The sequence below is a fragment of the Anolis sagrei genome, chromosome 2 (genome assembly GCF_037176765.1).
Source record: "Anolis sagrei isolate rAnoSag1 chromosome 2, rAnoSag1.mat, whole genome shotgun sequence".
Taxonomy (NCBI): Eukaryota; Metazoa; Chordata; class Lepidosauria; order Squamata; family Dactyloidae; genus Anolis; species Anolis sagrei.
In genome coordinates, this window is record NC_090022.1 from 57,911,663 (window position 1) to 57,936,664 (window position 25,002).

General features: G+C 38.7%; 2 protein-coding genes across 2 annotated transcripts in view; one reads left to right on the plus strand and one right to left on the minus strand.

Annotated features, from left to right (window-relative positions):
• Window positions 1–638: 638 nt before the first annotated feature.
• Window positions 639–14,311, plus strand: ASB14 (ankyrin repeat and SOCS box containing 14). The gene is made up of 11 exons (XM_060766096.2): window positions 639–857; window positions 3,556–3,783; window positions 5,674–5,728; window position 6,414; window positions 6,968–7,099; window positions 7,190–7,348; window positions 8,739–8,984; window positions 9,900–10,071; window positions 12,295–12,838; window positions 13,248–13,401; window positions 14,038–14,311. Exons 2-11 carry the CDS (start codon window positions 3,662–3,664, stop codon window positions 14,214–14,216), a joined length of 1,764 nt encoding a protein of 587 aa, XP_060622079.2. The 5' UTR covers window positions 639–857; window positions 3,556–3,661; the 3' UTR covers window positions 14,217–14,311.
• A 162-nt stretch (window positions 14,312–14,473) lies between these two features.
• APPL1 (adaptor protein, phosphotyrosine interacting with PH domain and leucine zipper 1) overlaps window positions 14,474–25,002 on the minus strand; it is a 33,842-nt gene continuing 23,313 nt past the window's right edge. The window contains exons 19-22 of the mRNA XM_060766095.2: window positions 24,843–24,989; window positions 24,658–24,708; window positions 22,923–23,012; window positions 14,474–21,109 (exon numbers count right to left, since the gene is read on the minus strand). Coding sequence (XP_060622078.1) covers window positions 20,960–21,109; window positions 22,923–23,012; window positions 24,658–24,708; window positions 24,843–24,989 — 438 coding nt within the window. The 3' untranslated portion in view covers window positions 14,474–20,959. The remainder of the gene's footprint in view (window positions 21,110–22,922; window positions 23,013–24,657; window positions 24,709–24,842; window positions 24,990–25,002) is intronic.

Consider the following 25,002-nt stretch of genomic DNA (forward strand, 5'->3'; position numbering starts at 1 on the left):
AGGAATAGGTCAAGACTAGATAATCAAACCGATTGAGAAAAGAAGGAATATTAGCTGACCAAATGAGGGGAAAACATTGTGTCCTGTCTAGGTGGCTTGGCGCACAGGAACTTAGAGTACACCTCTTGTCATCCCAAAATGAATATTCATGGTGGATTGCTCCTCCTGTCATCGCAGATTGAATATTCACAGTAAGTATAGCTTCTCATTTTCTACACACACAAACACACACTTTTGTGTCATTCAACTAAAGGTAAGCAGGAGGTCACATATTTTTGATTTCAATGGTAGATTTAAGGGCAGTTTTAAGTGGTAGATTTAAAGGCGTAATCCACTGCCGTGTAGATTATGGGAACTGTCTTCACTGTTTCTTAGGTTTACAAAATATATAGATACAATCTGAAAATTGTAGACATAATCTGTTGGATCCTAGCAAAAAGAAATACATCTACTAACCACTGAAAACTATTTCAACCATTGGAAATTATTTTCAGTTTAATTTATTCAGCTTTGGAAACAGCTTTAATAAAAACTTCAGAATGGAACAAATCAATGTTCTTTGCAGTTCTTGAAATGTGCATGCTCACCTAATTGCATCTGATGTATTTTGGTGAAAAATGTTGGGGTGTTTGATCTTTTTTTATTCACACGCCAAGCTCAGGTCTTTACTGCTAACTCTCATGTAATCTCTTGTAGAAACTTGTGGGTAAAGCAGAGTATCTTATGTATGCACTGGTATTTATAGTAAGTTATTCATGGATCTGGACTATGCAAGAGGCAAGGATCACTTTTCAATACATCACCCTTAGCCTTAACACAGGCTGCAAGAACGTTTCTGATTCGAACATGGAAGAAAGGTGAGAAGAATATGTGGCGTCATGTTTTAAAATCATTTCCATTTTCACATATTCATGTAATATATAACCATGAATCTTTTCAGTGTATGATAAAGGAATATAACCTCATTAGAAATGACAGTAGAAATGTTTACACTATTTGAAGTATGTAGAGCAAATGCTGCTTCCTTCTGGAAAGATCAGTCTGTATTGCACACTTCAGTGCTTGTCTGTTCACAATGTTTGCAGTTGTTTGCAGTCATTATCTTTTATTTGTGGAATTAAATTCTGAGCATTTTACACTGAGATCCTATGGGTGATATTGTTTAATGGGCCTGACCCAACCTGTGTGCCTCATGCTCAACAGGAATGAGGTCAAGATTGTGAAAGGAAGGAGGTGGCTGGATGGGGTGAATCATTGGGAAGAAATTGCACACACTGGTGCATGAAAGGAAAATGAAATGATTTGTTTAATTACTCTGACCATTGCTTAGTCATATGCTGATCCCCCCTTTTCAAACTGTTAAACTAGTTTTAATCCAAATACATAACAATTGGAATTTTGCTATTTTGCTGAATAAACATTTTACTTGATGTAATATTGCTTGTTTCCTTCCATTTTTGTTCATATTGTTTAATTAACTAGTGTAAAATACTTTTTGAAAAATACCACTACAAAATTCTTTAGCAAGGATATCAAATAGTTCTCAATGCCACCTATTTTTGGGTTTTTGTAAGTTTTCCGGGCTATATGGCATGTTCCAGAAGCATTCTCTCCTGACGTTTTGCCTGCATCTATGGCAAGCATCCTCAGAGGTTGTGAGGTCTGTGGAAACTAGGAAAATTGGGTTTATATATCTGTGGAATGTCCAGGGTGGGAGAAAGAACTCTTTTCTGTTGGAGCTAGGTGTGAATGTTTTTGTTTTTGTTTATTTCAAAAGGTAACAAATAAGTACTGTTCAAAAAGGTAATGAATCTTTGTGTTTTGTTTTTATCTAATTTTCTCATTTAATCAATCCTGCCTAATTAAATGTGTTTAGCATGATTTAAATTTTATATTTAAGGTTTGATTTCAAGGTACTCATAATTTTTGTCTTCATTATCTGCTAAATTAAGTAACTTTCACCCCAAATAGTAAGATGATGTGGGAATCCAAAGTTGCTGGGTTTTTTTCTCTCATTAATTTCATAATGCCTGTACAAATCATTTCTGATTGATCCGCAGCAATATATACAATTTGCATCAGGTATGTTTGCGCTTGATTTTTTAGATCTAAAGTAAAGGTAAAGGTTTCCCCTTGACATTAAGTCTAGTCATGTCCAACTCTAGGGGGTGGTGCTCATCTCCATTTCTAAGCCAAAGAGCCAGCATTGTCCATAGACGCCTCAAAGGTCATGTGGCCGGCATGACTGCATGGAGTGCCGTTACCTTCCCGCCAGAGCAGTACCTATTGATTTACTCACATTTTAATGTTTTTGAACTGCTAGGTTAGCAGAAGCTGGGGCTAGCAATGGGAGTTCACCCCATCCCACGGATTTGTACCACCAACCTTCTGGTTAGCAAGTTCAGCAGCTTAGTGGTTTAACCTGCTGTGCCAGATCTTTGCACTGTAATAATCCACTATGGTATTAGCTTCATGCATTTCCTGGATTGTGAAAAACCAAATAAAAAATGCAGGAAAAAAATGTAGACGCAGAGCGAAACAATGTGACACTATTCCGGATATGTTACCTTTTCTGGTTTGGTCTCTCCAGCACTTGTAATTTTTTCTTAACATTTTAACCAATATCTTAGTACTCTTTTAACAAACTGGCATCTTAAGGGGAATTGATTACAGTTCCTTAACATAAGCAAATTATATTTTAATTTGTTTAATGATAGCTAAATTTTAACATTCTGAAAAAAATCACATCATGATTTAACAGTTCCTGTGAAAGCAACAAAAGTCCAAATATAATTGCATGTTAGAACAGTGGAAAATGAGTATTCACTCAGATGTAACAATTATGTGTGCTTTATCTTTTTGTATGAAGTTTGGTTTACTCAGCAAACATCTACCATGAAATTATGATTATGACCAGCTGTTTTGAGATGTTTTGGTCTACAGCTTCATCTTCCAGTCTTTGCTCCTTCACAGGGTGACAGGACTGCATAGAAACTGTACACAATCGTAACTGTATCCTAGAGAGGAATATCAGGCTGAAGATGTATTGGCATTTCTGAAGCACTTGGCATCCCCAACCATGTGTATGGACAAATAGGATCAATAGTGGACATCACATCCACCCACCAGATTATCCCAGAAGGAGTATCAACTTTTCTCCGAAGCACTGTGCTAATCACACATTGAAAACAAAGAGATAAATGTGACTTTATATAGTTCATACCTTACTTTTTAACTGGCTGCGTGTGAAAATTAGAAGTAACATGTTAATTAGTATTATCTCCTGATATATTTACAAAATTAAAACAATGTGTCACCCTACCAATGTTCAGTTATGAATGGCTTCAACTTGTCATTAGATTAATTCTACTTCTCTCTTCATCTGGTTTGACACTAATCCAGATTTACCTTCCTTTTTCCTACCAGTGGTCAGAAAATCAAATTGATGCAAAAAGAGCTATTTAAATTATGTTTTCTTTTGTTGTTATTTAGTGAAAGAAAGAAAAATACTATGTTGTTCTATTTGTCATTTTGTATTTTTCCTCATACTTATAGCACCTGATGTCTCTGGCAAACAGAAGAATCTACGAATTTAAAAGTCTGGCATAGAACCGCCATTTAGTCCCATCTGGTTTTGTGATCTAAAACATGTGGTTTTAACATGTATGATATTACAAATACAAATGATGATGCTGATGATGACATACCTACTCAGTATGTCATTCAACAAAGCTTGCAGGACATTCACAAGAGCAAGACAGTGAATACAGAAAATTGTGATAGGTATGTATATTTTTCTGGATGTTTCTTTGAGTAGTAACTATGACATTATTGGTGAAAAAGTCAGTGAGACTTTCAAACATTAAGCATTGTTTGCAGAATAATATGCACATGGGATATTCCTCCAATGTGTGTGTTTGACTTCATTTTGAGCCCATTCTTCCCTCCTGACATTTAGAAAGCTGGTAAAAACATGGCTTTGGGATAATGCATTTGCAGAATGATGACTGAATCAATAACTACTGACATTTCTGGCGGATGGCGATGAATTTGTGATTTACTCTAATGAACTGACTTTTTTGTAACTTGTATGAATTGTATGAATTGTATTTTAATGTATTTTATATTGATGACGTATACTGTTTTTTTCTTATTGTATTGAATCTTATGTTGTTAGCCGGCCTGAGTCCCTCCTCGGAGGTCGAGAAGACCGGGTTATAAAAACTCTAAATAAAATAATAAAATAATAATTCTTCATCCCAAAAGCTTGACATATTGTCAAGCTTTTACACATTGTCACAATTAAGCAATTCTTGCTGTAAGCTTGCAGCCTCAAAAGACCTGATACAAAACGGAGAGAAAGAGTGGAGAAGCAAATCCAGGCACTAGTTTACTGATTGTAAAGATAAAGAGATTGAAGTCCAAAATCTGAAACGTCCAATGTTTGTGTTTAGACGTGGGTTCCATCTCAAAGATTTCTCATTATGTAAATGCAAACATTGCAAAAGTTTTAAAAAAAAGCATTATTCTAAAATTCAAACACTCCAGATCCTAAATTGCTGTGCAACATAACTGGTCCCATTGCTAATGTTCCAAATTACACAACCAACTCCATTTCAGAACACTTCAAGGCCTTCGTTTTTAAAAAATATACATTTATCCTTTCATATTACCTAAATTGCACTTCTCCCTTTTGTTGTACTGGTATTTACAACAAAGCCCCTCATCAGTGAAATTCATTCAGTTGCCATAAGTTGAACAGTAACTTGAAGGCACTTACACACATTCTCCAAGGCTCTGGAGGGAAATGATCAGTCACAGCTATCAGCATGTAGCTTTGTAATGCAGATACTTTCAATTAGTCCAAGAACTGAATCCATGGAAGAATGCTTAATTTCCCATAGTATACAGAATGGTAATCTCCTTTTGCAATAGGCTTTCTTGATTTCCTGTTCATAACTTCTGGTTCTAACTTGCAAGATATGGGTTGATCTACCTTATTATAGACAAATCCTTTATCTACTTCTAAATTACAGTCCTGTATTTAGTGAATCCACAAACATGAATACTCAAATGACTTTTCAGGAGAGCCTCTGCTAGATTGTTTGACTTTTCAGAAGGGTCTCTGCTAAAGGCCTATGATCCCTTATCAATAAGCATATTTTGTGAGAGTGGAGGCTGAATGTGGAATTTGTGGTTTAACACTTTTGTTTTGGCTTTGGAATCAGGGATAAGAAAGTGGTAATTTTGTATCCTGTCCTTCAAACCAACAATTAATAAGCTCTTAAAGTCAGATTTAGAAACATAGGTGGAATCCTGTTGGAGCATAGCATGCTTGAAAGTAGACTTACATGTTCAGGATATAGAATTGTGAATTCTACAACATCTATTTTCCCAAAGAGAAAGTGTCTGAAATCAACAGGTCAGTCATTTTAGGGTTGCCATAAATCGAAAATGAGGGCGCAGTAACAAGACAAAACCCATAGTGTCGTAACACTTTACAGGGTTCTTAAAGACAAATGTGAGTACGACTGGTGTCTTATTACTCACCACAGCTGTATAGTAAATCTGTCAACTTAAGAAAAGTTCTTTTTCTCCATTTTAATTTATTTTTTATGCTGACAAAGGGAAAGCATTTTTTAAATTGTGTTATTATTATTTTGTTCTTTGTAGCTTTGGTTTTGCTACAAGTGAAAATCACAAGGCAATAATTGCTGCCGTTCGGACAGTTAAGTATCTTTGTTAGTTAACAAAGCATGCTTTGCCCATTCTTGGGGATTTCAGCTATAAAATGAAGCATTTGTTTCGCTTTATGTCACAAAGTCTTATATTACCAGATTAGCCAACCATATAATGAACTACTGAATGCTGAGACATCCAGTGACGTGCATACATATATTCAAGAAGCAGCTCAGACTTTATTGTAATTGAGAATTTCCCCACAGATTCCACTGTGAACAAGAATACCTTTATTTCTGTTAATGCCGCTGAGCATTCTCTGAGCTAGTATGAGAAAATAAAAATGATGTGCATATGCACCCAGGACTTCATTTTGAATATATCTGACTACTTCAGAAAAAAGTTGAGAATTTGGATTGATGATACATGACATCCTCCAGAGCTACAAGGAGATGGGGTTGGGAAGCTGTTGTGTCAACAATTGTTTTGGTGTGGCATGGCATGTGTGTTTGTTGTTCATGGATGCCTGAACCTTGAGGATTTGTGCGTGTTTTGCTTGGGTTTTGTGGATGAGTGTGTTTTGATAGATGTTTCATTTAGGTATAAATGTTTTAATTTGTACGTTCGTGTACGTTCATGTTTTGTACATTCATGTTAATGGAAGGTATCTCCAATTTGCCTTCCACAAAATGAGTGCTTCATACAGACGAATATGTAGTTTGTAATTGTGTAAGGGTTAGTTCTGCCTCTGTTTTGCACTCACATTGCCCTCTTTAACTGCCATGGTTGCATCTTGTGCCATTCCATGGCTTGTAGTTTGAAGGGTCTCTGAAGCACGTTACAAATCCCATGATTCTAAAAGATGCAGAGACCTCAGTTTTGTAGGAAGTTATGATCTCCGAGCTTCACCAGTTTGCCTGTTATGAATGTCTGTGAACGCATAAAAGCACAGACCGAAAATGATAGTTTGATATTTACAACTCATGCCCCACGTCTCTGTTGTAGTTAGGTTCTAGAGCAAATTATTTTTCTTTTACTGTCACCAGTTTGTCTTCTGGTGGACAATGGAGTTTTGTGACTGGTCATATCTATCACACTATACACAGTTTATACATGAGCAGGGCAGACATTTTGGGAAAGTACCAATCACAGTATTTAAATGCTTGCTGGTCCAAAAAAAAAAAAAAGCTTAATTTTTTAAGTTCATTAAAGTTAACAATATTTTAAATTATCTTTGACTTTTCGGGACATAGATGTGCATTATTCAAACCATTTGTTTACTCAACAGGTCAAGAAGAGACTCTGCTCAGCCTGATAAGGAATGCCTCTGCTTTTCGGGAAGTAGACGGAGAAGGCTGCCTTCCTTTGCATGAAGCCGCAGCACAACCAAATGGGCATATTCTAGAAATAACTCTTAAAGGTGAACCCTCTGTGGGTGTTTTTCTCAAGTCTCATTTCTGTGTTAATTTGTTATGTAAATACTTATCTGTTTGTTGTGATTTTCTTTCAGCTTCTCACCCCGTTGTGTGGCAGCAAAGAAATCTGAAGGGAGAAACTCCTCTGTTTTTAGCAGTAGAGAAATGCCTTGTAAAAAATGTACATTTTCTACTTCTCAATGATTTTAATCCTGATGTTAAAAATGAAGAAGGAGATTCTGCCTTAATCACTGGTAAAACAAATACATTTTCTCTAATCTAATACTGTTGTTATATATAATTTAGAATGGTTTGAGCATATTAAAGATGTCCTTTTCATATTGTGCAAAACTCTGAGATACAATTATTGATTTTTTATTCAGTGACCTGTAGACTTGTTTCTGCTTAGTTTCTGCTTAGTTATTCCTACTGTAATAGTGCCTGACAGTTTCCTCCCACTTTCCCTATTACCACAAATGCCCCTTTCTGCCTTGTTCCCCACACCCACTTCAGGAGCAGATTGAAACATGTAGTCAGTGGTTCTCAGCCTGTGGGTCCACAGATGTTTTGGCCTTCAACTCCCAGAAATCCTAATAGCTGGTAACCTGGCTGGGATTTCTGGGAGTTGTAAGCCAAAACACCTGGGGACTCACAGGTTGAGAACTATTGGCGTAGATTCTTCTAAGAATTTCCTTTGTGTTGTCTCAGCCAGCTGGTGAATGGGCTATCTCTGAAACAGACAACTTGGGAAAATCTTGGAAGAACATATTCATCTTATTCTGATCCTGAAAATATTATAAACATATTATGATTCTGCTTGGCTGTGGAATTATAATTCTGAACATATATTATAGAAATGTGTTATGTGAAAAATCAGTGGGATTTTCTTTTGGGTCTTTTTTCATAGAATGAAACCCTAAAACTGCATCAGCATGTATCTGTTCACTAAGGACATTTTAGCCTTTTGCCTTCTTTAGTCCCAATGAGTTGGAATAGTTTTGTTGGTGTTGTTTATTCGTTGAGAGTATAGTTATGCCAGGAGGTCTCACTGAGCCCCACTGTTTCTGAGGAACCCCTTTTCCTGTTGTGATTGTATCCTATGGAGTTAGGTTACTTGGGGACGGTCCATTACTTGCTTCCGCAATAGTTTATGAAGAGCTCCACAGTTCTCTTGGGTCCTGGTACTATACCCAGATCTGACTTCTTTGGCAACTGAGGGCTCAGAGTTTTTCCTCCAGAGGCAGAGCCAGTTCATTTGCTGATTGCTGGACTCGGGGTCTGGCTATGATCAAGCATCACATGCTGCACACTGCAATTATTTTCCCCTGAGTCATGCCAGGTCCCAAAAGGACAACAAACTCTCTTATTCTGAATGGAAGTGAGACTAAGGGAGCTGTTTCAGCCCCTGAGAGCCATGCACAAAAATAGACTCATATCTGCACTCTCTTTTTCAAGCTCTAGGATGAATCTAACTTTAGTCTCTCGTATTGCTATGTGACCTTTATTGCTGCATAAAAATAGCATAGGGCAGCTATGTAAAAGCTCATCCTAAGATAGTTTCACAGGAAAGCGAAGTGTTTGGTGCAATGTTTTTAAAATTAATCCTTTAAGTGTGGCTCTTCCCAATTTTACTGTCTTTTACAGCTGTTAAACATAAATCTTACGAAATTGCTTCGTTACTGATACAATTTGGTGCTGATGTCAACTTACAATGTATCAATAAGAGAACAGCTTTACACGAGGCAGCAAGGCTCGGCTTAAAAGACATGGTGGAGCTTCTGCTCTGTTCAAAGGCAGATCCAGACCCACGGAGTTCCTATGGGCTCACACCTTTAGCCCTGGCAGCACAGAATGGGCATACTGACATTCTGAAAATATTACTGCGTAAAGGTGAGAATTAGACATGCCATTTAATCCCAATCGGGGTTTCTGGTGGTTGCCAGAACATTCATATGATATATTGTTGTTAAGCGTAGAAATCACTTTCTAATGTTTAATTCAGGATTTTAGAAGCCTGGTCTGCCTTCTGTGAGAAGGAGAGGCAGTTATGGTGAAACAATCTGCACCATGCAGAAGGGAGTCGTGTGGGAAAACCCTAGACATATCTGGACATACTTCCTTTCCAAGTCCTCAGTAGATTCAAGGCAGTGAGTCTCTGCAAGTCAATCATCAGACACGACAAAAAAAAAATCAGGCATGATGGTGCAGATCTGTTGATGGTCCACACAATAACTCAGAATTGCCCTTGATAATCATAAAGTGTATATGTTGGCTGAGTATATTATGGCCTTTGGTTAAGCATGTTTATTCAGTATTTTTTATTAACATGTCTTGTGTACTTATATATTACACAATTTTTGTTATGTGTTCACAAATGCTATAAGCCCTTTTCTCACTCAAATTGTTACAAAGGAGGAGCTTGGTATCCGTTCAACAGGAAACCTTGTTTTCTTAAAAGACTTTAAAATGTAACCCTGGTGGTGAATAGTATTGTACCAGTTTAGTAAATAATGGGTTTGCTGAGATATAGCAGCAAAAAGGTATGTGATCTTCCAATTCCATTTTGACTTTTGACAGCCCTTTCTTCAGATTTATCCCTTTTGCAGTATTTTTCAGCCCTAAAAATGTCCTGCAGTAGATCAATAAAGCAGACTAACATTGATCCTATTTTCCCACATTCTTGCAGAAATCCATTTATTCCAACATATTTCCTTCTGAAAGAGTTATTACAGGGGGAGAGAGGCCCCGCGGGTCTTCAATTCCTGGTTTGTACTACCTAAACCTCTACTGCTCTTTTCCATGCAGGTGCTAATGTTCTTTCCCAGGCATCGGATTGTGCATCCGTATTATTTGAGGCTGCTGGAGGAGGAAATCCAGACTGTGTCAATCTCCTTCTGGAGTATGGAGCTGATGCCAATGTACCAAAGCATTCGGGTCATTTGCCTATCCACAGAGCTGCTTATAGGGGACACTTCTTGTGAGTTTCACTATTCTGACTCATTGAGTGCAGTTGGGGAGTTGGGAGATTTCAGTAGTCATATAGCCATCCCTTTGTTATATCTCTGGGCAGATTAACTATGCCTTTGATTAGTTTCTCAGATCTAGCATCACCAAAAGCAAAAAGAACTTTTCCACATTTAACACCTGCAAAAAGAGCAGGTATTGAAGCAGTCAGTGCAGCAGCCCGATCTCTTTTGCATCTGGGAGAGGTCACTCAGAGTTTTGGAATATAGTCTAACTACACAGATATCTATAAATACAATGTTAATACACAAATGTCCTATTGCTATAAGCTTCAGCACAAATACCAATTGGAGTAATGAGAAAAGTATCAAACTAACTCATATAATACATAAGCATGGGAAACAAACCCATAGGAACAATTTACAACAGTGTAACAAACATAATATTCATGTTTTTCAAAATAATTTGTAAAATCTTCCAAAGGTCATGTAGACAGACTTCAACATATCCAATATTGTCCCATGTAAATTCAAGATGTGATAGACAGTCTTGGGAATACAAGGTTTTTATGTCCTTGTTTCAAGAGGAGTGTCTCTTCTTCAAGTTTCTTTAAATGAAGGAATGAACCTTGAAAGAAACCTGAAGAAGAGATACTCCTCTACATGCAGATGACACCAATCTTTACTACTCCTTTCCACCCAAAGCCAAGGAAGCTGTCCTCACCCTAAACCAGTGTCTGTCATCAGTAATGAACTGGGTGAAAGCAAGCAAATTGAGACTTAATCCAGACAAGCCAGAGGTGCTCTTAATCAGTTGGAGGGCAGATCAAGGAAGAGGATAGGATTGCATTCTCCCTGAAAGCACAAGCCCATCGTTTGTGGGTCCTCCTAGATTCAGCATTGAACGTGGAGGCCCAGCTTTCTGTGGTGTCCAAGAGTACCTTTGTATATTTAAGACTCGTGCAACAACTATGCCTATTCTTTGGAACACTGGATCTGGCTATGGTAGCACATGCCTTAGTTTCCTCCCATTGCTGTACATGGGACTACCTTTGAGGTGTGCTCAGAAACATCAGTTGGTACAAAAAGCTACAGCCAGACTGTTAATGGTGGCTGGCTACAGAGAGCACCCAACCCCCTTGTTGCAGCAGCTTCACCGGCTGCTACTTTGTTTCAGGGCACAATTCAAAGTAATGGTTGCAGTTCAGGTCCAAGCTATTGGGCAGCCATCTCCTGGTATGAACTTGCCTGGGCCCTGAAATCCTTCTTTCATTTCCACCTCCATCTCAAGCATGGTTGTGGGAGGCACAATAGAGTGCTTTCTCAGTGGCTACACCTCGTATTTGGAACTGCCTGTCCAAAATAGACAGGCTTTTAAAGAACATTTTTAAGACTGTGACCAAGAGTGCAGATTTGTATTTGCGTATTTAATATATTTTAATTTTTAAATTGTTTTAACTATATATTTTAATGCTCCTATGTTTAATTTTATTTTAATGTTTATAAGTTTTTGGTTTTAAATTGTTCATTTGCTAAAACATGGTTACTCACTTTGAGTCTCTTTTAAGAGAGAAAAAGAGGGATATAATAAATAAGATAGACAGATTTATAGATAAGTAGATAGTCAAATCCTCCTCAGTACGTACAGAAGGTAGACTGGCTGATAAAAGTCTCAATTCAATATCTTCTCAGCATAATACAAATATTCGCATGCAAAGCTACCCTACACTGAATCACGAACCACCATCATCCTGATTTACTGTAAAGTCCTCAAGTTATTGATGAACATGTTTGCAATCTGTGTGATGGGTAGATTGATGGCTGTATGCCATCTTCTTGCTGCACACCATTTTATCTTTGTGCCCACAGAGGTTTGTGAGGTTTCTTGTGATTTGGGAAAGAGGTGGAAAGTCCAAGCAAACCAAATCCAACTCCATTTTTGTGGGCAGTTTTCATGCTGTGTGAAATGAAGTCATCCCAACTTTGGCAGTTTTGGCAATGGGTTACAAACTTGTTTTACAATCATACTCTTTGGTAATTCTTGCACATTTTGCTCTTGAGTTCCTTCTTTACTCATACACTAATTAGGACAGAATGGCTCTCATTTGGTAGTGCTGAATGGGAAAGGGAGTGGAAACTTCTCACAACGAGCCACCCTTCATGCCGGTTTTCCCCCAATGCCTTGTCATCATAACAATATTATTGAATAGTTGGATTTTCTTTTCTTTATCTCTCAGAGCTCTGCAGATCTTGGTTCCAGTAACAGATCTTTCTGACATAAAGGAAAGTGGGATCAGTCCACTTCACTCTGCAGCAGCAGGAGGGCATCCTCAGTGCCTTGAATTCCTTCTAAAATCTGGTTTTGATGTCAATTTTATGTTGCATCAGAGAATTCGCAAAGGCTATGATGATGAGAGGAAGTCAGCCTTGTATTTTGCTGTCTCTAATGGCGATATTACTTCAGTTCAGCTGCTCCTGAAAGCTGGAGCCCTACCAAACCAAGACCCAGTGAACTGTCTCCAGTTGGCCTTGCGGATGGCCAACTATGAGCTCATTAGCCTCCTCCTTCGTCACGGAGCAAATGTGAACTACTTCTGCAGGGTTAACACAACCCATTTCCCATCAGCTCTGCAGTATACACTGAAAGATGAAGTCATGCTAAGGATGTTGCTGAATTATGGGTACGATGTTCACCGCTGCTTTGACTGTCCTCATGGAGACAATGTACATTCCCAGTACATGTTTGAGGGGTGGACCTCAACTGTTATCAAAGACACAATGGTAAGCTGTGGAAGGGAAATTTATATCCCTGCCAATTCCCTAAAGCTTTGTCACCCATACCAAATTGCAAATCTGGAAGTGAAACTTAATGGGGGGGGGGGGGGGGGTCGTACCTTTAAAAACAAATGAAGAGATATACATTTATCTACCCTACACATTACTGTTTCGGACCTGTGGGATTACAGAATCTACTGTCATTTTAACAAGTACTCTGTAGAACAATTGGCAAGTTCTTGGTTATCCTAATTGCAATAGTGCTGTTTTTACCTAATAGCGGTATGGTATAGAAGCAATTGAATTATATGGGAGGTACGGGCTAAAGGTTTATTAAATTTGTTCTTCCAGAGCACTTCAACAATACAAAAATAGAGTTTTGAGGTCTTATACTGTCCTGTTCTTCTCTCTTCAGTTCTGTGAAGTTATAACTGTAACATGGCTAAGACACCTCTCTGGGACAGTAGTGCGTGTGATGCTAGATTATGTTGATCATATCCGAATCTGCTGTAAGCTTCAAGATGTCCTTCAAGAACAAACACTGTGGCCAGAAATTCATGCAATTTTGAGTAAGTACAACTAGTAGCTGTAGAAAGCTGAATTTTGGAGATGAAAATTGGTGTAGTACAGCCCTCAAATTGGTAAGAATTTCACAATTAAACCAGTTGCTGGATGTTGCTAAAAAGCACAATTATCACTATAATTTATTTTAGATCACATATGAACCTGTGATCTAAAATAAGCTGTTGTAAGCCACCTTGAGTCCCCCTTCAGAGGTGAGAAAGGAGAAATATAAATGAAGCAAATAAACTTCTGCATGAAGTAACTTGCTAATCTATAATAGTATTGTTACAAGCAATAAATACTGTGATAAGAATTGCCCTAGAATCACTGTAACCTTTTCTGATAGATAATAATGTACTTAATGCTTTAATGTAGCACTGTATAAGGTAAGTGCATTATTTTGAAAATAATCTCAATTGCTTTTATGCATGTTTCTGACAGGTGGCATTTATCTCATCTGCCTTTGTAACAGGAAAATAATTATTCCCATTTTACAGATGGGAAGCTGAAATGTCTAATATTAATACAATGACCCAAGAGGCCACTAGGCCGCTTAGTGACCTGGCACCAGCTATGTCCCACCCAGAGGCACAAGGATGGATAAATTACATAATAATATAATAATATTTATTTATTTACAGCAAACACCCGCTCTTTAAAACATCTTTGCCGCCTGAGAATCAGAAAATGTTTAGGCCGCTTACGTCTACGTTGTCCCGTCTTCTTTACCTTTCTACCACTTCCAAACCGTTTGAAAGACTATATACTCTATAAGGAGTATGATCTCTATGGACAAGGAATTCTGGAAGGGATCTACTAATTCAGATGTACAACACTGTGTCTTATGCAAATACACGTTTCAGCTTATGCAAGTTTTAGAAAAAAAGGTATGTAGAATAAAACAAGCAAAATGAATCATGGTTACTAAAATCTGTGGATAAATCACAGCATCATCTGCAGTCAAACTACATATTCTTCTTGAGAAACGAGCAATAGAGGGCACATTCAGAAGGCAACTTTCAAAAATAGTAACTAGTATACTGCTGCTTTCCCATGAACAGAGAAACACAAATCAAATTACACGACTTAATAATGTTCAATTTATTCTCTTTGGGGCAGTAGGCAAATTCAAGTATTTCAATATATGTAAAGATGCATTTATTTTTTAACAAATTATAAACCAAAATGTTTATAGTGGATGGCCTGCTTTTTGACCCCTGTGACACACAAAAAATGGACCCAATAGTATACCAGCCAAAATTCTTCATACCAAGATGGGCAATGCTCCAGCATCTCCAAGCAACTGTGGCCATCCTTTAACAATTCAAGATGGGTATTAACCACTGCATAACAAGTTATTCTCCTATATTTCAAGGCAAATTAAAAGTATTTTTCCAGCTGTTATTTTTTTTATTAAGCACAATAAATGATTCTCCAACGATGGATAAATTCCTGCATGACTGGCAGGCTGAAAATACATTTGACAAAAGTTTCAGGTAATTCTGAATTTTTGGATACATCATGAACTTTTGGGGATCAATGGCAAGCAAGCAAAATATTTACAAAACCATTACAGAAATCCATCTTTAAAATTAACTGGACTTTGATGAAGTCCTTCATACACATAATTTAATTAGTAGCAAAATTTCAATCTGCAATTGACAACATCAAGTTGAAAATCGTGAGTTATTTATTAACACATGTATTAAGGGCAGTTGTGTTACAAATCTTTAAAACAATGCAAAAATCACAACCACTGGAACAGGACCAAACCATTACTTTACCAGTAAGAATTTGACCAATCCACTATATTGCAAAAATCACAGATTGGTTATTTTTACAGACTTTGTGGCTTGCTTATTAATCTTATCATGACAGAATACTGTTCCTTCTACGCTACATGCTGGATCATTCTTCCTATCAAACTAGATCATTTTTTTCTTTGGTAACAGGTATAGAACCATTTGGGAAAGGAGGAGAGTGTGGTTCTCCCCAAACTTCTGCAGGCCAGAGGATGACCACGGGGAGGGCCTCTCCGCTTTCTCCCCTTCTGCCTGCCCTGCCTGATGTTGAGATGGAGAAGGGAAATCAAATGAGTAGTGGGCAAGGGAATTCCTCCTTGGAGGTCTCGCCTGCCACTCACCCCTAGCTGCCTGGGACTGGGACACTCTCCCAGGAGTGGCATCCCAGTGGGGAACCCAGATTCCCCATCCCTCTCTTTCGTTAATATGGATTTGCAGTGTTCATAAAATGGGCTCTGAAGAAAACATGGGAGTTATTCTCCTCAAACAGAGGGAGGGAAGGGTAGAGTTTTTAAAACACCACCACCAGCTTCATTTGCAAACGAACCATTTTTTTCCGACTACAATTCATGATGGAAGAGAGGAACATGAACAGATATTTCTCATTGCTACACGTCTCAAGAAAATAAATCGCATGCAGCAATCATATTCTCTTTCTTAAACTTTGTTGTTAAAGTATGATCTAGTTTATAAAACTGGAATTTGAAAGAAGGAAAGTCCCAGCACCCAGAATGTGGAGTTCAGCTCTTGCACCCTTACAGCACAATCCCAAACATAGTTTACTCAGAAGTATGCCCTATTAGATTCAGTGGGTCTTACTTCTTGATAAAGCTGGCACAGAACTGCAGCCATGTAAAACAGGAGGGAAATAACATTTGATTGTTCAATATAGAAAGAAAAGTTTATTTCATGATTATGAAGCACTGTTTCGTACACCACAGTATCCCTAAATCAAAATAATCTCTCTATAGGAAAATACATGCTTACCACGTGGTGAGAAGTGGGGCACGAGCTATTTTTGCACCATGAACATACCAACCAAGCAGCCAAATTAATGATTTTCTCTACAGACTGTACACTTAACAGAAAAATTAATGTGGGAATTATGGAATATTTGTATAGTCAGGATAATCTATGCCATCAAACTAGGTATGGCATCCTGTTTTGGGACAAATGCATGCATACATTTCCCTGACGTGTATTTTGGGGACACGGGCAATGCTACTCCTTTAATCCCTTGCCCAAAGCACCTAGCCCTTCCCCTCAAATAACTAAAGAGTGTCACAAACCCCCTTGTGGCCACCCCATTCCTGGGAAGCAGGCAGAATCACTAGAACATCTAACTCAGGCATGAGCAAACTTCATCCCTCCGAAAGATCGACAGTTCAAATCCGGGGAGCGGGGTGAGCTCCCATCCTTGCAAGGACATGGGAGAAGCCTCCCACAGGATGATAAAACATCTAGGTGTCCCCTAGGCAACGTCCTTGTAGAATGCCAATTCTCTCACACCAGAAGCGACTTGCAGTTTCTCAAGTCGCTCCTGACACACACACTAAAAATAATCCCTCCAGGAGTTTTGGGCTTACCTACCAGCTGTTAGGAATTGTGGGAGTTAAAGTTAAAAACACCTAGAGGGCTAAAGTTTGCCCCTGCCTGTTCTAGCTACATCCCATTTGTATGTTGCAAGGCATGAAATGATGACATTGGCACAGAAGCAGGGACTTCTAAAACAAGGCTTCAATTTTTTTCCACTCCTGACCCCTTTTAACCCAAGAATTTTTTATGTGACCCTGGGCATATAGTTATATAAATTAAGTGTAAAAATCAAAACACTTACTAATAACAAACCAGCATTTGCAAGGCCTGCAAAACAGGTTTCCACTGTTGTCAAAATTTTGGAGACACCAATGTTGCGTTACTCTTGTAACTATTTCATACCTGGCTATACAGAAAACCAGACACTTCTGAGATTCTGCCTGTTCCTCACAAAGCACAGAACAGCCATGGTTTTTGGAGGCAATGGTGTTTCAGAGATTGTTTAGTAAAAAGTACATGGCTCACATTACCATGGCTCCACATATGGACCCACTGCATTATGCAGAGCCATATATATATATATGCAGTATATGTACCAATTGCAGAGTATGGTTGAACATATCTGTCAGCTCTATTTTCATAGCTGTACTCCACAAGTTATTTCCACGTAATTTAAAAATCTGTACATATTTGCTGTGCATGAAGGCATGCCTCAAATAAGACAAATGTCCCATTTGCTAAGATATGTTTATGCATGTGTGTACAGCAACTACACAGAGTAGTTGCTGTACACTTCAAAAATATGCTTCTGGCATGAACTTCTGCTTTCTTTCACAGAACACTTTGCCAGCCCAGTAATGTATACGGTACATTTCTAATCACAAGCTAACTTTCTGTATTCAGCTCAGGACGTGTAAATTAGGTAAACCCATCTTTTAAAAACTGCAAATTTGGGACACATCTGTGTTCTAGGGTTAATACAGTATATATAAAATCATGGTTTACCATGGTTCACCAAATTTAAATCATCTTTAAGCATGAAAAATCTAAAGATCTCCCCTTTCCAACATAACCATATAGACGTATAAACACATTTTCATTCATTTTTCTTCACAACATATGCAAAATATGAGCTTTCAATTCCACCAAGAGCAAACCACCATGCCCTTTTAAAATTGATATCCTACTTAACGTGTAAAAGATAAAAATGACCAGTTTTATTAGTGAGGAAATTTGATATTACGCATATTATAATACAGTGAAGTAACATACATATCTTTACATATATATAAATACGCACACATACACTGCAGGTGACAACTGCTGGAAGTTAGCTGCAAATTAATGATCATCATTTTTTGACATAAATTCAGCATTCATTTCAAGACAAATCTCAGATTCTTGTGTTATATAGGACTGTGAGCAGTTTAAAAAAGCAGTACAATAGTTAATGACACCTTTTGCCCATTAATGTCAGCTGCCTCAAATATAAAGACATGATTAGTTACAGTATTTCTTATTAAACAATTGATATCTCCTATGAATGCCATTCTGGGGTAATCCACTACAGCTGGGTTTCCATCCCACATGCCAATCCAACAAGAAAGGACAACATTTTATTTTTCTTGTAACCACAAGCCCCTTTCCCTTTCTACTGGTTTTTATAATCCTGCCAATGCAACCTGATGAAATTCAAAGACAGTAATATTAAAATGGAGAAAAAAATGAAAGTATTGACATAAAAAAAAGATGGGGCTCTGTCATGACCACCTGATCAAGGGGGGTGGTGGTTAAGAAATGGAGCTGTCCAGGCAACCACAACCTAGCAATTCTCAGAGGTGGACAAAAAGGGAGGATTTGAGAAAAATATTTATATCCTCCAATGAGAGAGAAATGGAGGAAATAGGAGTGAAGAAAGGGAATACCATATAAAGGTGAAACAGTAAGTATTGAATCTAAAGAAATCAAGGAAGGGGGCAGTTCTACACTGACCACCAATCCCGGGGATGATCCAACATGGCGAAAGTTGAAGCAGTCCCGGGATACTTTCAACCCCCTCCCCCGGGCAGCCATTGGAGACAAAGGAAGGAGTCCTGGCAATCCAGTGGCACTAAACCCGGTGTGGCAATTTTCATTTGTAATTTTCCTTAATGAAAATATGCTATTTTAAACTTTTGTGCAGACCGCAAAAACAAAGTATTTGCAATTGAATAAACGTTTTCCATGTTTCTTATGACAGAACCAATTAGGAAATGACATTTATAACCCAGGAACAAAAATTATGTACATAGTGTTATATCTCTGGGGCCATCCTGAGAATGAGGAATTGTTCCTCCTCCTTATCATGAAAAAAATAATATTTGAAAGCATTTGGAAATATTTTAATTTGCATAAATCAGGGTGTGTTGCGACTAATTTAGGCAGAGCTACGTACAAACTTACGGAGAAAGGGAAAGGGGCTAATGGTTACATAAAAAACAGAACATGGTCCTGCCTCGTCGGGTTGGCATGCAGGATGGAGCACAGCTGTAATGGGTTGGTTACCATTCTGGCTGGCCCAGAATCAACCTTCACAGTAGGTTCAATTCCTAATTTCATATGCCATATTGAGCTAAATCTTCAGGGAGGTAGAAGGAGATTCCTTAGGTCACCAGTGAGCAGATGAAACCTTTCCTAAATTTATTTGTGCACCATCTGTCTCTTCTGATCATCTGGGATTTTGATTAAATGGGTCAGTAAGATGAAATGCTTTTATTGGATTTTTACTCACATTCTCCATAAAATAAGGGCTTCTATATAAAATCAGACACAAAAGGTTAGATCCTATGACAGGCACATTTAAAACAACTTCCCTATCTCTTTCCCTCTGCAGTAAATCCTGCAGCCCTTGGAAAATGTGACACACCAGAACAGGGGAGCCTAACACATGGGTAAAATAGTGATGGCAATTCTTTTAAAAATGTTTAGCGGCGATTCCTGTGGCACCTTTAAACTATGGAAGGATCATGAATCCAACCCATTGTTTCATATTAACTGTCCTATTTCTTTGGAGGAAAAGACCACTACAAGCTTCAAATAATTAAAATTATGTTGGGGTAATTAATTAAAATAATTAAAAGAAATCCAGATGAGGCTCTTTAAATTGTTTCAAAGATTCAACCATGTAAGGTATTCTGCAAGAGTTTATTGAAATAAAGCTAATTATGGCAACGTCTTCACGTACATATAGTACTTTCATCAACGTATTCCAAACTCTACTGATGAGAAGGGACTTCAAAGAGCAGGGCAAATGCCCCGTTCTCATTCAGACAGGCAAGAATTTAACTGCATAAATTTACTGCTCCAACCCTGTGGGACCTCTGCCATCAAGCCTTTTTCCCCTTCTTTCCCACATTCCTCTGCAGCACCAAAATCTAATAGATGAACTCCTAGCCCTTCAGAGGTTTTGGGGTGCACAAAAGGACTGTAGGAAGAAGACCACACTGTCCCTTCCCAATTCTACCTGCGGAAGCAGAATCCTCATTGCATCCTTCCCAGCGCTGTTATCTCCCCCTCCTCCCAACGTGTCTTTGCTACCATTACACAATTGCTCTGAAATACAGTTGCGAGGACACTAAGACCAGTGCCGGCCAATGCAATCTCACATAAAAATAATGATCTCACATTTATAATCTAAACATCACACCTTACAACTCCCCCCCCCCTCCAATTTATTCCAAGATGTATTTACGTAAAATTGACACCTTGCTATCTTCAGGAATTAAAATAACATCTTGAAATAACGTTTCTTATGGCATACATTTCATGGACTGGAGTGCATCTGGATCAAATTGAATTTGTTCATAATTGAAATGTGCAACAAACACCTTGTTTGTCAAAACAGATGAAGCACAGTTAATCCTCTGAAGCTGCAAACAGAAAGTGGACGTAAAGAGCATGAAATCTTTGTGCTTAATCTATGGCAATCTCTTCCTCATGAAGTCATCTGCACAGAAAAATAAAAGACCTTCAAAATCCAATTCTACTATAGCAATTATCACACTTTTTTAGGATTGGGAAGAGAGTCCACATTTACATTAAGCAGACAGTTTCGAGTAAAATCAAAGCTTAACAGGGCAAAATATGAAATCTTATTTAATAAAACAAACCCTCCACCTTTGCTTCTTCTTCTGTAACTTGCAGCTGATCTTGTGCAACCAGTCCAAACACTTGCACTGAAGTTTCCTCATGCTTCGGATTCTTTCTTCTTCTTCCCATCTTCTCCTAAATCACTGTCTTCTGATTGGCTGCTACTAAGGACTACAAACTGTCCTTCACCAACACTTTGGCTTGATCTACTGGAAGCAGCTATTAGTCGGCTTTGCTCTTCTAAATCCTGCAAGAAATCACTCACTTTTAAACAGGACACCAAAACTGACTGTGGACTGTAAATTAATGCACTTTAAATACCCACAAATTCTATGTTGTGACCATAGCACCTGAAATCCTGTTTCTCAAAAGGGACAGAATTGGACAGAGTTCAGAAAAAGATCAGGAAACTGGGAGGATTGTTACTATAAGAAAGGCTTACAAGGTTTGGCCTTTTCAGTTAAAGAAAAACGGCAACTGGCAGACCTGATAGAGTCTGAACATATATACAAGATGTGACTGACGTGGTTTGAAAAGCGGAGCTTAGTATGAAGGGTTGTGGTCAATGAAGAAAGCAAGAGGTAGGAACAGATTAACCTCCACTTCCATGGAGGGATGGGATGAGTAACGGAAACACGCAAAAGCGGAGGGATTCCCTTCAGTTGCAGGACACCCAAAAGTGAAACTAGCATTACCATAGTAAATCATTGATCAATTACAACCTCAAAATCAAATAAGAACAAAAAATATATAAACAGAAAGGTAGTATATTATTTTCTTGTGCTTTGAATCAGGGATGAGAGAGAGGAAGAGATGGGGACAAGCAGGAGGTAGAAAAGCACAACAAAAGATGTCTCTATAGGCCAGGAGCAACCCTTGCCTCTCTGCAGCTGATGGGAATGACAAGAGACTTGCTCCTAAGACAAAGGACCCATACATTCCTACACAATCATAGCATTATGATTCCACTTCAACTGCCATGGGTGGATACTGGGGCTGTTATTTTGCCAAAACACGTGAGTTCTCTGGCTGAGAATTCAGACTTTCTAGTAGTGTACCTTCAAGCTGTGCCTGACCCAGGATGACCCTAAGGCAACCGGTCACATAATTGTTTAGAAGGTCGGGCATTGCCTTCCTGAAGTTAAGCGAATGGTTAAACTGCAAAGCCAAGGACTGCATATGACGTGGTTATCATAACTCCACCAACAGCAGAATAGTGATACTGCTGTCACCTCCTTGTTATGGCCAATAAAGATAAATACAGTCAACTACTGGAAAACATCTGTTCACCAAAAAACTAATGTATGATTAGGTCTTTAGTCTGTCCAACAGAGCTTTTGTGTGTACCAAAATATAAAATTATCAGCAACAGTTCAAATTCAGAAACAATTTAACAGGGCTTTTACATTTCTAAGATCCTGGTGTAATCAAGAGGCATGATACAGACAGATATATGCAGGACAAGCTATCTGCCATATAAGGATGTCAAAGCATAATCTCTAGTAAAGATTACAATTCAGAACAAAAGGCCCTTCTGGTTTGACATCGTGGTTCCAACAACGTCAGCTATATTGTTATTTGAAGCCCCAAAATTGGGCATAAAGACGTCAAAAGGCCTTTCCCCAGCAGCTGGATTTAAGGTTATACATCCACAGAACACTGGAAATCCCATAGAGCCTCCATAATTATTTATCTCCATCAATTTCTCCTTCAACAGCCCTAAAATTTGTGACCACCATCACACCTTCTCTTAGGAAATTCTACAGCTTTTCCAGATGTTATGCAGGCAAGTATTTTGTCCTGTCTTCTATAAATCTACTGCTAATCAATTTCATTAGTTAAATTCAAATTCTAGTGATATGGGGGAGAAGAATGTCCATTTTCACCAGATAATTGATAAATCTATTGACCTACTATTTTGTAAGCTCAGAAACTCCTAAGGCTGGATCTGCATTCTGATTAAATTGAGAATTCTCCTGGATTAAATACTGAAACACACTTCTCTTCTATAAATAGACACTTTTTAAACAGAAAAGATCTGGCTATAATCAAATACATACCTTTTCAATTTGTTTTTGTTTACTAAGCTCCTTTTGCTGTTTTTCTTTTACTTTGTCTATTTCTTTCTGCTTTTCTGATGTTCTGCGATCCTGAAAAGTACAATCAGTGTGCATATACCAATAAGTACTGGGGAGAAGTGGAGATTGGTATATTTTGTGTGATCTATTTAAACAATTTCACATCAAAGTATTGACTGAGGGATTCACTTTCTGAACAGGGACTGTTTTCCCTGCGTGGTCACTGCAATTTACACATATATGGTAATATCCGGCGCTCGCGCCGGCAGCAACGGAAAGTTCACGAGATTAAAGATCCGTTGGAGCAGCCCCTCCCGCCCCCCTCTCCTCTATAAATAGCCCTCCTGAGAGGCTGCGGTCAGTTCTTTCAATCCGCGCTAAAAACGGCAGCATCAAGGAAAGTAAAGGGATTGAAATGAGTACAACTTCTTTCAAGAAATGTGCTTTGTGTCCGAATAAATATCCGGACAACGATGCTCATCCACATTGCCTTGTTTGTTTGGGAGAGGGGCATCTTTCCCAACCATGTGAGATTTGCAGAGCCTTTACGCCGCAAACTAGGAAAAATAGAGAATTACGATTAAAAGCGGCGTTATATGAACAGGCTTTGCTTCCTCCAATAGAAGGTACCTCAGATAAGGCCGATCCGGGTCTTAAGAAGAAAAAAGTTATAAAGTTAAATAAGATAAAAGCCAATAAGCCCTCCGAGAGAGGTGAAGTGGCTCCAAGTTCTCAGACGAAAAAGCCTCAGAACCCCTCTAAGGAGGGAGAAATGGCGTTGCAGAGCCAACCGCCAAGTAAAATGGCGTTACAGGCTCATGAAGGGGAGAAGACTGAAGGAGCGATCCTTCAAATACCTGCTGAGACGGGTCCCAAAGCCGCGGCGCAAGCGACGGCCTCGGCAGTGACGCCAATCCTGGCTCAAGGGCCCAACGATGCCGTGGCTTCGGTGTCGAGGTCCCTTTCCTCTCCATCTGGGACCATGCAGATGACTCCTCGACGCGCTCGAGGCCGTGCTCCTTCGCGCACTGCGTCCAAAGATGGCGGACGCCGGCGTCGGAGCCGCTCGGCGTCGAGACCTACAAGCTCCTCCCCTGACTCCACCTCTAGCTCTAGCTCCTCCCCTTTGAGGAAGCGAAGCAGAAAAAGGAGGACCCAGGATAGCCCAGGGAAAAATCCACATACCAAAGGGATGTGTATGCCTTGTCAGCCTTTGCCTAATGGCGCTAATCAAGGAAGCCAGGATTGGAGGACTGGAAGTCAGAGTAGCCTTAGCCAGCCAATGCCTCCACTAATGTCTTATGGGGGAATGATCCAAGGATTGTCTAGTTCGTAATCTGTAGTTTTTTTTTTACTCACATCACTCACTTTGTGAAACATAAATATTTTATGTCAACAGCATTTGCACACTGAAGCAAGAGATGTCCATGAGAAACAGGTCTCTCTTTCTCTCTACACACACACACACACACATATTATGCTGACTAGCTTGACAATGTGTTCTATTAACTATCCTGGAATGCGGACTACTTTGCCAAGTTATATTTTTCTTACACACATCCTTGTTAATAGTACAGGGTAGTTGTGATTATTTCTGACTCGGGTTTGCCAGAATAATGTGTAGTGCTGAACACCTAATGAAGTACTCCATAATGTCTTTCAATGTATGTGAAGCCTACAAAACAACCATAGATTTCATTGCAATTAGAAGCCTTACCAGTTCAGTATGAAACGCAATCTGTTTCGCTATCCCTACAGAGTCACAGATCTAAATGGAAGAGAAAATAGAGAATCAGTCAGGACAACAAAATGTAATAATCTTTCAAGGGATGTGGTTTAATCACACCTTTAAATCATTCAATTATTTTGTTTACTCAGTAACTTCAATGGGAACAGACATACCTTTTCTCCTTCATTATTTGATTCAAATATGTAGCAGACAGATGTTGATCTGCCATCTGCTCTCCCTGTTGATGTCCGAAGCACAAACCCAAAAAGGCGCTTGTTCTCCTGGTGCGTGGCATACAGAACTACATTTGGCAAAGGGAACTGTGAAAGAGAA